The sequence below is a fragment of the Schistosoma mansoni genome, chromosome 2 (genome assembly GCF_000237925.1).
Source record: "Schistosoma mansoni strain Puerto Rico chromosome 2, complete genome".
Lineage (NCBI taxonomy): Eukaryota > Metazoa > Platyhelminthes > Trematoda > Strigeidida > Schistosomatidae > Schistosoma > Schistosoma mansoni.
The window spans coordinates 31,073,152-31,089,934 of NC_031496.1; the positions used below are offsets into that span (position 1 = coordinate 31,073,152).

A 16,783-nucleotide genomic window follows, 5' to 3' on the forward strand; every position below is an offset into this window, starting at 1 on the left:
GGTCGTGGATGCGCACTGCTGAGGAGTCCCATAATAGGACAATCATTTAATTTATTTTATTTAAATCCTCATAATAAGCACAAGTTGCTTAACTTGAAAATATCAATCAGTCATGTTTGTGTTTGTTTACGTTGGCGAAACTATTGACATTGAATTAAGAATCGACACAAATCTAAATTAATTCGGATAGAAAAATTCTCAAGTAAGAACATTTGAGATACATCAATAGAATTTGATTCATCTATGACTCGTTAAGTTGTTCCCATGGCAAAAAAAAGTTGTAAAAATATAATAGAAAGCAACAGTAGTGGCTACACATGAAACACATTTTCACTTCTATCTTGTTCCACAACAGTGAATTCCTTAATCATTCAAAACATCTGTTTACAACATATAATTAATAGATCAGAAGGGGTTTTTGTGGAGATTTAGTATTTTGATAGTTGAAATCATGAGTCAATTGAAGCTAGACAACCATGGAAAACCTATTTTCAGACTCCTCAGCAGTCCGCACCCACGACCTCGCTTCGCAAGATTCCAACCCAGGACCTACCAGTCCCGAGCCAGAGTACTTGACCGATAGACCACTGAGCCGGCATCCAACGGTGTTAATGTCTAACTTCAACTGATCCACGAAGTTGAGCAACCGTTCACCAATTGTCTTCAGTGAGTTGATATGTCACAACAGACGTGGTTTGAACTCCACTGGCCAATGCTTCTCACTAGAACTCCTAGATTTACCTCTCGAAGTCAGTCACTAGTGAGCATATGATTATTATTATTATTATCAGAAGGGATTTAGTGGAGATTTCCATGGTGGTCTAGCTTCAATTGACTCACGCTTTCAACTATCAAAATACTAAATCTCCACAAAACCCCTTCTGATAATAACTATTTAACTATTCAAAACATCTGTTTACAACATATAATTAATACTAATGAATAAATGGATTTTAAATAACGTAAAACCCATCAAGATAAACAGATTTTAATTGTATTTTGAAATCTAACTATTATCAACACTACATGAGAATAATATGTTTGAAAGTGAATGTAAATGTTGATTATGTAATCGAACACTTGAAAGTAACTTTTGAACACAATTGTTTTATTATCAGAAAGTGGGTTTGTGGAGATTAAAGTAATTAAATAGTTGAACTCATGAGTCAATTAAAGCTAGAACACTCTGTGAAGACAATGGTGGACGGTGGCGCAATATCAGAGATTGGTTGAAGTTATACATTAACACCGCTGGATGCCAGCTCAATGGTCTGAAGGCTAAACGTTTGCGAATTCGAGAAAAATAGGATTTCATCGTCGATTGATAATCCTAAAAGATTTCAGTCTATCAATTTGATATACTGTGTCACAGAGATGTTTTGTAATGGCATTGCTAAAAGCTTGTAATCCTATCGACCTGAGACATTTTGATATACGTTCTTCAGATGGAACACAGATCCTTTTATCTATCTTACCAATGTAACTGCCTTAGGAGTTACTTGTTAATTTGTATACTCAGTTAGCGTTAATATAAAGGCGGTACCTATCCATTTTTCATTCAAGGATAACTAGATTAGCTGTAGGATAAGTTCTGATAGTGTGATTTTTAATCTGTTTACAGTTGCTGCAAAATCTTCACCTTTTAATTCAAGTTGAAAGAAAATAGGCTTCTTAGCTGCTGTGGTTTCTTTAAATATTTTATCTTTACCATATTTCTCATTAAATTTCTTTGCATATCCATCATTCTTTGCGCATTTTTTTAAAATTTATTAATTTTACTTATAGTCTATTGTTAGTAACTCCGCCTGTAGCTCCTCTGGGGGCTACTACCGGTCCCAAGCCCGGATAAAGGATAAGGGTTGGGCATGGGGTTAGCGACCCCATCCCGTAGAAAATCAACTCGCTAAAAAACACTATTATTAGTAAGTATACTTTTCGTTCTATGAAAATATTATAGGCTGTAAACAGTCGATAAGAGCCTTATGAAATAAAATGAGTTCATGTTATTCTACTCATTCCTTTGTTCTTGATCTCTTCAAGATCATAAAGAGAATTAAATGTATGTAATTTAATAATGTACATTAGCACATAATCACTTTAGTAGACAAAATGTATTATGTTAACCAAAAGCTTGGGAAATTTAATTGACAAAATGATTCGATATTGATTGAAAATTTAAAAGAAGTAATGTGACTTACTAAACAAGCACCGGTTTTTGTACTCAAGTATGAACTGCACATAAAATATTGGTTATGCTGTTCCGAACCAATTGGGGTTCTGCAATAATCAATCATACGATATTGCTGGAGTTATTTATTCATTTATTTAAACACATACATATTGGTACAGGGGGACACCAAATATATATGCACCGCACAAATCGCATTTGATTTGTGTGAGGGCTGAGATACGACCCAGGTGCTCAAATTGAAGCAGGTGGTTTTCTTAAGGGACCACACCCGGAGCCTTTGACCTAAAGGTCTCATCCACAAGACAGTGGAGCATCGTAAAGAGATGCAGTCCCATGGTAGCCGGTGACCAACGATTGATTCATACACCATTTGTGCCCTCAGGATACTAGAGCCCATGCGCATCATTGATTTTGAATCAGGGTTATCCAACTCCCCTAGGTGAACTTTCCGTGTCCACCGACCCGTTTATAGCTCCGGACATTCGCTTCTCATCCTCTCAATTTCGTAAACAACACCCCGGCCAGTGATAGTGAGTAAGAGTCTGATATTGAGCCACAAAAAAACATTATAACAAGTATTCATAGCGCATGAATTATACTCTATGATGCCACAAAATAACTTTTAATAGTCAATTCAAAAGTATTTCAAGAACTCTAAAATTGTTTAAAGATGACAACTGATATCACTTTTCAAATTTCCTACCAAAAACACAATATCCCTATCTTTATGATAATTCATATGTTAGTAGAGTACAATTTGACTGACAAATAGATTATTACTAGATATAATAAGTACTATATATGTATGAATAATGAAAATTCATAATTGCTTATTCACTAATTGTATCAATATGGTTCATTATGGTTAACTGGTGAAGTTTATTTATGGTAAATATTTATTATGATAATTAGAATACTTCCTTTTTCATTCAACTCAAGTATACAACTACAAACAATGAGATGATCAGATTATAGTCTGTCATATAAGATATTGTACCGTTATTTTAATCAAAACTTAACATTCAATAACCATTGAAAATCATCAATTCATTTTGTTTTGTCTATGTTACTATAGTAATATATATATGTTCACTATTGAAGTATTCATAAACAAACTAGCCTAGATGACATTAAGACAATTAGTCGGATGAAAATACTAGAAAGTAAAACATTGTAATTTTATAAAATCCCGATAACAATAGTGAATGGTAACTTTGGGATCCATTTATGGACCAATACTATATGTATATTTTTATTGTATAATTATTGACTAACTAAACTATTCATATTCGTGTCCCTCTTATTATAAGCTTTATTTTGTCTCATAGACTATTACTATATAATTTACCGTTCTTGAGTTATCCCCAGTCTATTAATTACTGCCTCCCGCATTCACAGCCACATTTGGATAAATCGTGTACATATGTTATTTTATATTTTATGGTATGATGTGGTCTGTTTGATTGGTATATAAACTCAGTATGTTTGAAATACAATGATTCATACCGCAGAGGATGTTATTGGTGTTCTGAATTTAATTGGCTGGGCTAGGCAGATAGCAGGATCGACAAGTATTCTAGACTGCTCGTATGGGTTTCGTGTGTCCGATCGATAATTCACTGCTCTCTAATTGGTGACATCGTCACGTCATATATTAAGTGGGCACGCATACAGGTTACAAGCTATAACTAATTTGTTATTTTTTTTTTCTTCCCACAAAAAGTTGTTTGAATGGACTCATAAATTTACTGTAATGTATATAAATAAGTAAATTACTGAAATACGGAATGTTAAAGTTAATTGTAAAGTAAAAGTTCGAAACTTTCAAACTAAACATATCTTGTTTCCTATAGTAATATAAATGAAGAATATCTATATACAACTAAATCTTTCTTAACTGAATTAAGACAAGTTTATTCATATGAATGTCTGATTGTTGATAACGTACTTTAGTCTTAAAAAATCATTCCCATCAAATTCACTTAGTATTGTTCGTTTGAATCTTCCCATTGATGTTTAGGACTGCAACTGGCCACTTTCACAAGCAAGTGGTTGTCCAGTAGCTGAGTGGATAACGTGATGGCGTTTGAAGCGAAAGGTACTGGGTTCGAGTCCTAGAGTGAACATCAACTCTGAGATGAAGGTACATCCAACTGACGGTCCCAAATAGAACGAAACGCGCGTCCCGGATTCCACTGCTAGCCACTATCCATCATACCCATCAAATGTTTTACGACTTTTAAGGTTCATAATTGATTTTTTTGTCTTTGGGAGATGAATTGGTGAAACTGTTATTTATGAATAAGGTTTCTAGTATAAATTGAAATTTTTTAGTGATCTGCTTAATGTAGGAGAACATTACATAACTGGTTTGTTACTGAGTGCGACTCATCAGGAGTGTTCAATCATGATATGAGGAAAGATCGAACACATACATTATATAATGCTCTTGGTCAAGTTCAGCTTTTGCTTTATTTATCTTTCGTCCAAGAAATAGTGTTCATGAAGTATCAAATCCCTTAAAATAGTAGCAACGGGGTAACGTTTGCGATATAGAAAAATGTCGCATTGGCTGCTACTCAGTGCTTGATTAATATGACATTTTTAATTAGATTGTATAATATTTCATAATACAGACTGGTGAAATCATGTAAAAAGTGTAATTAAATAACATCGGATTTGATAAATATCAACACTTTCAGAACAACTTAAGTAGTTACGGTAACCATTATTGGCATAGAGGAGTTTGTGGAGATGGTAGAATTTCATAATTCAAATCACAAACTGATAATGGTAAAATCACCACTGAAGAACTAGAAGAATTGGACATTCGTTTCGTCCTATGACTGAACTCCTTAGCAGTGAGCATCATCTCCCGGATGAGGGTTTGTTGATGTACACTATTATTGAGCCCCACGATAGAACGAAACAGTGCACATCACAATCGATAAGAGTGAACTAACCAATAATATTTGCGTTAAATACCCGCTACTTAGAACTCAGTCCCTGACTGGTCATGACTCTAATCCTTTTCATTTAACTACAAATCACGAAATTGGACTACTTATATCAATAACCGTTGTTATTGATTAGGTTTGTTGTGTCCCTGCTACTATCCGGTGTTCGTGTATTTATTGTTCTCTCTGTAATTGATTAGTATTTTGCGTTTTCTTTTACTAATTATATTAACTTATATTTTAGAAACAGATTATAATTGTTGACTATGTACATAGTTACCTGTTTTAACTATATTCGTCTGTATATAACAGTATAGGGACTTATTCAATAAATTCATCTGTAAGTAATTACTTTCTACAAATAGCCATCCAGTGCTTTCAGGTTTTCAGTTGTGACCTAACTATGATCAGTTTGTTAGTTGAACTGTGAAACGTCCAGAATTCATAAATGAAATGAACTTATAATCACTTTGATCTGCTGACATTGTAGTTAGAAGACTTATGAATTTAAGATCATCCTTTTTATCAGTTTAAGTTGTGTTTTTTTTAATGTCAAATCAGTTTACAAAGAAATGAAACATCAAGTAGCTTATTTTATTTATTGTGAGTGATTGCATAATACTATAACTAATTTTTCTATATACGTAAGGGGGTTTCGTTTAGTTCGTATTAATTTTATATAGTTGAGATCATGAGTCAATTGAAGCTAGACCACCATGGAAAACCTGGAAGCACTGGACGGCCGTTTCGTCCTATTGTGGGACTCCTCAATAGTGCACATCCACGATCCCACCTCGCGAGATTCGAACCCAAGACCTATCAGTCTCGCGCCAGAGCACTTAACCGATAGAACAGTGAGCCGGTATCCAACGATGTTAATGTTTAACCTCAATTAATCCAAGAAATTGCGCAACCAACTTCCATTGTACTGTCTCTACCTGACATGGATTAGCTCCACTGGCCATGACTTCTCACTAGAACTCCAGGAATTACCTCATGGAGCCATTCATTAGTGAGCATATGATCATTATCAGAAGGGGGTTTCGTGGAGATTTTGGTAATTTTATATAGTTGAGATCATGATGAACTAGTATTAAATCTGACCTTTATGTATATTAGAAAGGACTGAAAACTGGATAAAAATCAAAATTGAACATAGTCGGTGAATAAATCAGTTGCATAATATATTAACTTTAGATCTTGTTACTTGTTTCATTCAATCACAATGTTATAAGAAACTAGCATTCAGCTTATGGCCTTCAAAATAAATCTTTCTGTGATATATATGCGGATATGTAGATAGATAGGTAGATAGATAGATATGCGGATAGGTAGATAGATAATAGATGAATGGATAGATAGGTAGGTAGATGGATATGCGGATAGGTAGATAGATAGTTAGATAGAGAGATATAGATATCTGATTTCATATCTCAAGTATATTGAACATGATGGACTTATCTATAGAAATGTCTTTATCCTTGCATCATACCTGTTGACAGATTTTATGAAAATAGATAGAAATTTTCTTAATCTTATAATTTTAAGTTATTTCAGGAGAGATTTCAAATTTAACACCGTTTTCAACAAATTCTTGCTTTTCTAACACATATAATATCATTATAAGCAAAGATGGATATTAGCTAGTAGTAGAATCTAGGACGCCGGTTTCGTCCTAATTGGGACTCGTCATTGTATAGGCAAGTGGCTATCATGAATCAGTAGCTAAGTGGATAAAGTGATGGCGTTTGAAGCGAATGGTACTGGTTTCGAGTCTCAGAGTCAACATCAACACTGAGATGCAGGTACATACAGTTGACGAGTTGTAAATAGGACGAAACGCGCGTCATGGATTCGACTGTTAGTCTCTATCCATATTTGCTCATAATGCTTATGAATTAAGGCAATATTGAGGCAATATGCACAGTATGCACATATGGCCAATAAGAGACTGATCAATTGCAGTCCTAAACATCAATGGGAAGATTCAAACAAACAATACCAAGTGAATTTCAATATAATATCAATTTAATACATTCAATAGTAGACTGTTACAAATAAGAATAGAATGAAAATAAAAGAAATAACTATATTTAAACAAAGATGGTTAGTGACTAGTTGTGGAATACAGGACGTTAGTTTCGTTCTATTTGGGACTCGTCAGCTGGACGTGTTTGCATCCCAGAGTTGATGTTCATTGCAGGACTTGAACGAAAACTGTCCACTTCAAACTGCATCGCGTTATCTACCTAGCTACTGATCAACTGTAGTCCCAAACAACAATTGGAAGATACAAGCAAACAACACCAAGTGAATTTAATAACTGTATTTATTTGCTTATTCTTACCAATTCACTTCCTCTAAAGATTGTTTATTTTAAGAGTTTTATCTTCCTTCTTTTTGCTGATGGTCGGATACAATCAGCAAAACCCTACCGTGGGAGAGAACAAACGAGGTTCCAGCTGAAGAGGAAATTAGGAAAAGATGTTGGAAGTGAATAGGACATAAATTGAGGAAATTACCAATGTGCATTACAAGGCAAGCCCTAACTTGGAATCCTGACGGGAGGCGGAAAAGTGGGAGACCAAAGAACACATTACGCCGAGGAATAGAAGCAGATATGAGAATAATGAATAACAACTGGAAAGAACAGGAAAGGATTACCCAGTGTAGGGTCGGATGGAGAATGCTGGTGGTCGGCCTATTCTCCTCCACGAGGGGTAACAGCAGTAAATAAGTAAGTAAAAAGTTCAAATACTGTTCTATCTATTTAGATTTGGACAGCTGTTTTATAATACTATAATGAATGAGAACTCAGGTGGAGACAACTTATACAGACTTTGTATATAACTGACACATGATTTGACATGCATAATAAAGTATATTAGAAGCTGCTATCACGCTGTACAAGTTAAATCAATCATAGTTTAGTTTCAAAATGTAGTGATAAGAGAATTGAGTTTTAGTTAGAATGTATCAAGTCCAATTTGCTGTGTCCTGTATCATGTTTATGTTGTTTTCTCCATGCATTTCAAATTATTTACTACTTGTGATGAGCATTTTCATATTAGTATTAATTTTACTTCTCCTAACTACTACAGTAAATAATTTTGTGATCATTTAGAATGATCACAGAGTTATGACTAATGTCCTGCGTTCGAATCTCGCGGGTGCGGGATCGTGGATGCGCACTACTGAGGACTCCCATCATAGGACGAAACGGCCGTCCAGTGCTTCTAGGTTTTCCATGGTGGTCTAGCTTCAGTTGACTCATGATTTCAACTATGAAAATACTGAAATATCCACAAAAACCCCCTCTGATGTCATATTTGTCCAATCTTTAATAATGATCGAATTCCTATCGAGGCTACTAGTATAAATAAGTGAAATTTGAATGGGTTACTTCTTGATATCAGGTGGTTGGAGGTAGATGGTCTAAATATCCACTCGATGTTTTGTCTTAGTTGACACTTACAAAAGAAGCATATCCAAGAACTTCTGGGGAATATCATACTCTCCCATGAGACTTGAACTGACTATATTCTTTGTTATAGTAGGAAATACATTGTCGGAAACTTCAGAGTACACTGAATAGCTTTCACATTTCTTCATGTTATAATTTTGTTGAAATTAAAAATATACCTTGTAGGTATCATACCTTAAGTCAAAGTATATACCTTTGTCTCTCAAAATGATTCAGCTACTTAGTATTTTAACATCCCATGTGTCTGTAACGAAACAGTGACCAGATCAAACTACACAAAATCACACTCTGATATTAGTGATCATCACTAGGCCACAATAATTCAATCAAGACAGGAGATAATCATGTAGGAAAAAAGATCTATTACTATAAGTATTGACCATTTAACGTAGATGAAGCCAATTTATGTATACTTTATGAAGTAAAATTTCCATTATTGTGACTGTAGCGTTTTGAATAAACTGACATTGAGATAGTGGAGAAGATTTGTAGCTCAGGTGGATGATTTTAAAGAAGTTTTGTTCTCTGAGTTGGATGTTTAATCGTGGAGCTTTCATCGTTATTTTGAACGACATCATCAGCACAAACTTCAGGTAGAAGTGAAGTGTTCGAATTTCTCCGCATATGACTCAGCTTGTCCCGTAGACCTTAATGTTGATTGGTTATTGTTGGCCTTAAACCTGTCTTTGTTTACTTCTTTATTTTGGTTGTATCTCCCATTGATTTGGTTTTGGTCCTATATTTGTCTATAATTTTTCTGATAGGCTGATAAATTGGATAGATTTTAATCAAAATCGAGGTCTACAGGATAAACTGTGAGTCATATGTGGTGAAATTCGAACACTTCACTTCTACGTGAAGTTTGTGCTGATGGTGTCATTCAGAATAACGATGAAAGCTCCACCACCAAACTATCCAACTCAGAGAAAAAAGCTCCATCATAAACTAGCATCGCATGAAGATACAAATGAACACGCTTAACGTATTAAAAAACAACATTAGTGAATAGATTTTTCTATTTATTTATCTAAACACATAAACATTGGTACAAGGAAGTAACAAATACATATGTGCCACATAAACCATTCAATTTGTCTGAGGTCTGAGATACCGCCCGGGTGCCTAAACCGAAGCAGGTGGTTCCTTAGGGGGCTACAACACAAAACTTATTCACAAGACAGAGGAGCAACATTAGGAAATACAATCCCATGGTAGCCGGTGACCAACAACAGCTTCATATGTCATTTGTTTCCTTAGGATCGTGGAGCTTATGTGAACCATTGGTTTGATATCACGGTTTTCAAACTCACCTAGGTGAATCCTCCTTATCCACCAAGCCAGTTAAATTGTCGGATATTCGCTTTTCATCTTCTCAATTTTGTGAACAACGCCCCTACCATGAAAAGACATTAAGTAAGACTTCTCTTACAGCAGATGTATACGCGTGGCCATATGAGAGCATTTGGAGAGTGAGAACTGACCCTTCCCAATCTCAGTCGCACCAGAGCATTTGGGAGCAAAACGTTTTCTAGGTTTAAAATGAATTAACTTTAAGGAGATAACCAATAATTCTGTAAATTACGACTAGTGAAACCGATTATGAAATATGATAATTCAACTTATATTTCTTTTATGAATTATTGTTATGACTCTCTCAAAATATAAAATAACTCGATTTTAATAAACAGAAACTGATGGTTATTCTAATTGAGATAAGATGGTGGTTGGAGGTGGTCAATAGGAAACCCTGGACCCGGGTTTCGTGCTACTTGGCACTCGTCAGCAAGGTGTACCTGTAATCTTGAAGAAACTGGTGCTCTGTCAATATATAGTGCACGCAGTGTCGAGCCACCTAGACTAGTGGCTACATTGCAACTTGATCGATAGCATTCGATCAGCACTAAGAAGGACTTGACACGAATGACACTGATCACCACCCAGTGATCAATCAATTGTGATTATTCTAACTATCAATCAATAATCTTCTTTGAGTTGTCTCTTACTAACTCCATTAATCTTTTATTCCTATCGTTATTCCGATTACTTTCTGTTCACCTCATTTCTTCTAATGCCAGTAAGAATTCTACTTTCGATTCTTGATACATACTATTTATATCAGTTCGAATCTCGCGAGTGCGGGATCGTGGACGCGCACTGCTGAGGAGTCCCATAATAGGACGAAACGGCCATTCAATGCTTCCAGGTTTTCCACGGTGGTCTAGCTTCAATTGACTCATGATTTCAACTATGAAAATATTATATTAGTTTGCTTAAGTAACATACACCACAATTTTAATACTACTCATATCTATTAAAATACTTTAAAATGAGAATGAGAAACTTAACTGTGACTTTCAAATGTTTATTTTAACAGTTACGATTGGAAACAAAAGAGTAAAGATTGGACTTGATTAATTATAAGGTTATGTAATTTTTAAAGATGATTTAAATAAATATGTTCTTCTTGAAGAGAGTTTTGTATATTGGACTGGCGGTAAAACGCTCATTACTGGGTAGAGCATAGCAGCTTATGATTGAAGCATTTGTAATTCATTGTACTAGAAAACCCTTTAAACATTTCGTTGAATGTACAGATACGTTAGTAGTTTAATCATATTCAGTTGAATTGATTAGTGTTGGTGAATTCGACTGGAATTTTCTTCATCACTTGCTCCTCGACCACTATCTGAATGTTGTTCTTCACTAGCAATTGGAGTAATAATATTTTGTACACTACAGTCTATGTTTCTTTTATTCACCGACTTGGGATTCTTTAAACTGGGTGTATTAGGATCCAATAGTATCACCGTATTGGACATAGAAGTGGGATTCAATAAAACAGATCTATGATGTTGTACATAATTGGATGAAGAAATAGGTAGGGTATTTGTACACTGAAGTAAAATAAGATCAGGTTTCACCGTAGAATTATTCGAAGATGGTAATGAAACTGATGGAAATGACATTTTAGATGAATCACATAGTTGAGTATTATGATTTAACTGTTGTGGTAAATGTAAAGAACATCTCAAATGTTTGTCATCGAAGGATGTATTCAATAATATGTGCTGACAGTCATTTTGTGGGAATTCTAAAATGAATGAGTTCCATTCAGGTTGTTGAAACTGGTAGTTAAAAGAAAAGTAAATATTTAACTGTATTTCTTTATGTGAAGATGATTTTTATTACAGGGTGATTGATATAAACTAGAAAACTAACGAAAACTATAGATCACTAAGTAACTGTTTGATTGTAGTTTATAACTTTTCAATAGTGCTAATGCACAACATCCTGTAGCTCTTCTAGGGCTACTGCCGGTCACAATTCATGGTAAAGGAGGAAGATTGGGCATTGGGGTCAGTAACCCCACCGCATAGAAAAGAATCTTGCTAAACAACGCCAATCAAATAAAACAAATTAAACTAATTAAACTCTGTCCTTTGAGTTCAAGGAAGAATTATGACGCCTCAATATGAAAGCCGAGATTCTTCGGAAGTCACAAGGCTGATGTCACTTCTAGGAACCACAACAACATTTAACATAGGTACATGGAACATCAGCACAATGTGGGAGACCGGGAAGACCAATCAAATAGCAATGGAAATGAGGAGATACGACTTGACGTTTCTCGAAATCAGCGAAACCCATTGGACCTAAGCTGGAAAGCAAAGGCTAGACACGGAAGTAATGTTGTTGTACCCTGGTCATGAAGATGAAAATGTTCCACACACTCAAGGAGTTGCTGTGATGCTGTCCAAAGAAATACGAAAAGCGCTTATTGGTTGGGAATCTCATGGATCGAGGATCATCAAAGTATCCTGCAATACAAAGAAGGAGAGGATCATATTGAATGTTATCCAATATTATGCACCCACCAATGATAGCAATGACGATGATAAAGATTAATTCTACAAGAGGTTGCAATCGATCATAAAGAAGTCCTCAGGAAAGGACTTCACCATCCTGATGGGAGATCTAAACGCCAAAGTCGGAATAGATAACACAGGATATGAATATATCATGGGACGTTATGGACTGGGAGAAAATAACGAAAATAGTGACAGATTTGAAAATTTATGTACATTCAACAAAATTTTCATAGTCGCCCTATGCAACTTCACTAAAGGTAACAAGTGTAAATATATAAGTGCATTACTCCTAGCTTTGTCAATTTTGTTGATATTATTTCCTAATAAAACTGAATATTTTAAAAGTCATACGTAAAATGAAAATTTTGAATTGACTATTTGATTTCACTTGGTGTTGTTTACTTGTATCTTCTCATTGTTATTTAGAATTGAGATTGATCAGTCTCTTATTGGCATATACGCATACTGTGCGTATTGCCTCGATATAGTCTTAATTCACAAGTATTATAAGCGAAGATGGATAGCGGCTAGCAATGGAATCCAGAACGCGCGCCACTTCGTCCTATTTGGGACTCGAACCCAGTACCTTTTGCTTCAAACGCCGTTGCCTTATCCACTCAGCTGCTGAGTCCTGATAGCCACTTGTGAATTTGTGAATTTAGGCTATATCGAGGCAATACGCACAGTATGCACATATGCCAATAAGAAACTGATCAATTGCAGTCCTAAACATCAATGGGAAGATACAAGTAAACAATACCAAGTGAATTTAAAATTCACCCGATTGCACAAGCAGGTGGCTAACAGGACTCAGTACCTAAGTGGATAACGTAATGGCGTTTGAAGCGAAAAGTACTGGGTTCGAGTCCCAGAGTGAACATCAACTCTGAGATGCAGGTACATCCAGCTGACGAGTCCCAACTAGGATGAAGTGGCACGCGTCCTGGATTCCACTGCCAGCCACCATTCATCTTTACTTATAAACCTTGTGATTATTTGATTATTGATAATCAATAACTTACTGTATTTTTATTTATATTCAATGGCAGTAAAACCCTTTCAACATATACTGGTTGAATTTCATTATTCATAGCTAATTCTTGTCCATTGGCATTCATATTCATTATACATGTAGATTGATCATTAGTATTAGTACCATTACAATAAGTATCTGTTTCAACAAAACCATAATAAGGTATCAAATCATTCTTTATATAATCTATTGTTGAACAATCATTCACAATAAATAACTTCTTATAATGATCTTGATTATAAGTAGTATATAATGAAATATTATCAAATGAATTGTCCACATTTCTTTCTGATGTATAACCACTAAGGGGATCAAATGGTTGTTGTTGTTGTTGTCGTTGTTTTTGACATTGTTGATTATACAAATCAAACTTGTAAACATTATTGATTGATTCTATATGATCAACTTTTCTATTATCAGCATTACGATTGAAGATTGTTCCATCAAGTTCTTTTGTACGGAGATCACCATTATTATTATTATTGTTCTGGTATTTATGTTCATTACATATCCTTTTACAAGACCATTTCGTTGAATACTTCATCTGGATTCTTCGACAAGGTTTTATCATACATAGAATAATACTAATTAATATAGTAGCTAGAAATGTTGACATTCCAATGAATAGTATAATTATAAAGATTTTATAGGATTCTATTATTGTATTCTGTTTTGAATTATGTTGTTGTATAATGTTTGAAAGTAACCAATTACCACGAGCTGGAGTATCTTCAATAATTAATTCAATGATCTCGATGAATATAGAGAATTGATTAAACCAGAAAACGAAAGAAAATAAAAATATCAGAAGGGGTTTTTGTGGAGATTTAGCATTTTCATAGTTGAAAGCGTGAGTCAATTGAAGCTAGAGCCAGGACGAGACTGGTAGGTCCTGGATTGGAATCTCGCGAGGCGATGTCGTGGATGCACACTGCTGAGAAGTTCCACAATAGAACGAAACGGCCGACCAGTTTTTTCAGGTTTTCCCTGGTGGTCTAGCTTCAATTAACTTAAGCTTTCATCTATGAAAATAATAATCATTTGTTAAGTACTAGTTATTTATGATTTATAACATGATCATAATCAATGACTGATTTTCAACGGGATTACTTTTTTAAAATTATCTTCAACTTTTCAAGTATTAAGCAAAGATAGTGAATAGTGGCTAGTAGAGGAATCCAGAATGCGCGCCACTTCGTCCTATTTGAGACTCGTCAGCCGGATATACCTGCATTTCAGAGTTGATGTTCACTCTGTGATTCGAAACCAGTATCGTCCACTTCAGACGCTATCGCATTATCGCATTAACCAACAAGTGAATGATCAATTGCAGCCCGAAATAACAATTGGTAGGTACAAGCAAACAACATCAAGTGAATTTAAACTTCACCCCATTGCACAAGAAATTGATTAAGTGGATAACGCGATAGCGTTTGAAGCGAATGGTACTAGGTTCAAGTCCCAGAGTGAACATCTACTCTCAGATGCAGGTATATTCAGCTGAGTCCCAAACAGGACGAAGTGACGCGCGTCTGGGATTCCACTACTAGCTATTATCCATCTTTGCTTATAATGCTTGTGACTTCAGACAATATTGAGGCAGTCCGCACAGGATGCACATATAATTATATATAATATAACTATGGATTGTGTGAATAATCAACTCGTTGTTCAAAGCATAAAGTAGTATATATTCAGCATTTGAACTGATTTCTAATCAGTCTTTCTTTAGATAAGTTTACTGTGATTGAAGATAAAGAAATTACCCTTTAGTTACATGTTTCAATACATTTGGATGATTGCCAGAAGTTGATTTGACTACTTGATATACAGAAATGATCAAATTGAGATATTGAGTGTCAACAATGTAGTAAATTACCTTTATATTTGTTATGAAAGTTAGTAGATAACTTCACTTGAAGAGATTAGTTATAGATTGGTGCCTTAGTACAAACATCAGTACTACTACTCAGTATATAGCAGCTCACATACAATTAAGTTTGTTCATACTTAATTTGGTTAAGCCCTTTTGTTAACTTATTTAACGGACAGAGTCATTCCTACGATAACAACCTATCTGCACTATTGTACCTTTATTATTTATGCTTGAGCATTGCTTACTGCTTACGCATATATTCATTCTGCTAGCCTTACTATCAGTCGCCTAATTGATTCAGTGATTCATTCATTTCACTATGTATATATATGTACATTTCAATTATATTCACTGACTCGCTTACTCGCTGACTCGACTCATACACTCGTTCATTGACTCGATCACTCGCTTGCTTTACGGCACTACTCTTTCATGTTTATTTAATGTGTCTGTAATTTTGTATATCTGTGCGTGGTTCAATAATTAACGCAATCAACAATTCGTATTCACCTTCTGATTTATACACCGTTGAGGCGTTATCAAGTAACGGTTATCAGGACGAACAATATACAAAGATTAAGAATAATATCGAATACCGACCACTACAAGCAACATCCGACTGAAGGGATAAAAACAGGACGTAACTGGTATCTACTACTAACCAATGGTCAAATACAAAAAAAATGATAATTATTATTGATTTCTCCAATATATCCAAGCGTATGTTAATAGCTGGATTAGTTAGCTCTCGAAGATATATTCAAGAAAACACTGATGGGTTAAATGGACAAAATATTTTGATCTCATTAGGCTTCCTTGTTTTAAGATTGGATCCAACTTCTAGTAAGTTTCTGAATTCCGAAGCTATCAAATATGGTAGCTGTCTTTATAACTAATATACTTCATAATTGATTGATAAATGTTCGATGCATTTGTAACCACTGTATGTCTACGCAAAGCATACTAGAAAAAAAGATTATCGTAACTCTTCCACAGTCAATTTCGATTATGGTGAATTTTGGTTAAGCCTTTTTTGTATTAGTTTAGTTAACAGACAACGTTATTCGAACAGTAACAATTTGGATATTTCTTTGTACTATAATGATCATTATCTTGTCTGTATAGACGTGTACGCTTGATCACATGTGACAGCCTACACGCATCTCTCTCTAGCTAAAGTGTTAATAGCCTAAATATCGCTCAACGAATCATTCTCTTCTCCATGTATGTATGAAACTATTTTGAAGTTTTTATAGAAACACTAGTAAACATACTTTTCTGATGAATCAGAGGTTAAATATAGTTTACTGTTAGTCCAATATTCATTTCTCTTCTTCAAAATCCGCTTGATATGCTTATGACCTTGTTGTCGG

The 16,783-nt window shown here is 34.8% G+C and overlaps 1 protein-coding gene and 1 non-coding gene across 2 annotated transcripts in view; one reads left to right on the forward strand and one right to left on the reverse strand.

The window, feature by feature from the left end:
• The first annotated feature begins 4,248 nt into the window (after positions 1-4,248).
• Smp_tRNA_02282_Pseudo_TTG.1.1 lies at positions 4,249-4,315 on the forward strand. The gene has a single exon. It is a non-coding gene (tRNA).
• Positions 4,316-11,262: 6,947 nt separating this feature from the next.
• Smp_147830 (cadherin-related) overlaps positions 11,263-16,783 on the reverse strand; it is a gene marked incomplete at both ends in the record, with an annotated part of 33,259 nt that continues 27,738 nt past the window's right edge. The window contains 2 exons of the mRNA XM_018796361.1: positions 11,263-11,757; positions 13,524-13,765. Coding sequence (XP_018650582.1) covers positions 11,263-11,757; positions 13,524-13,765 — 737 coding nt within the window. The remainder of the gene's footprint in view (positions 11,758-13,523; positions 13,766-16,783) is intronic.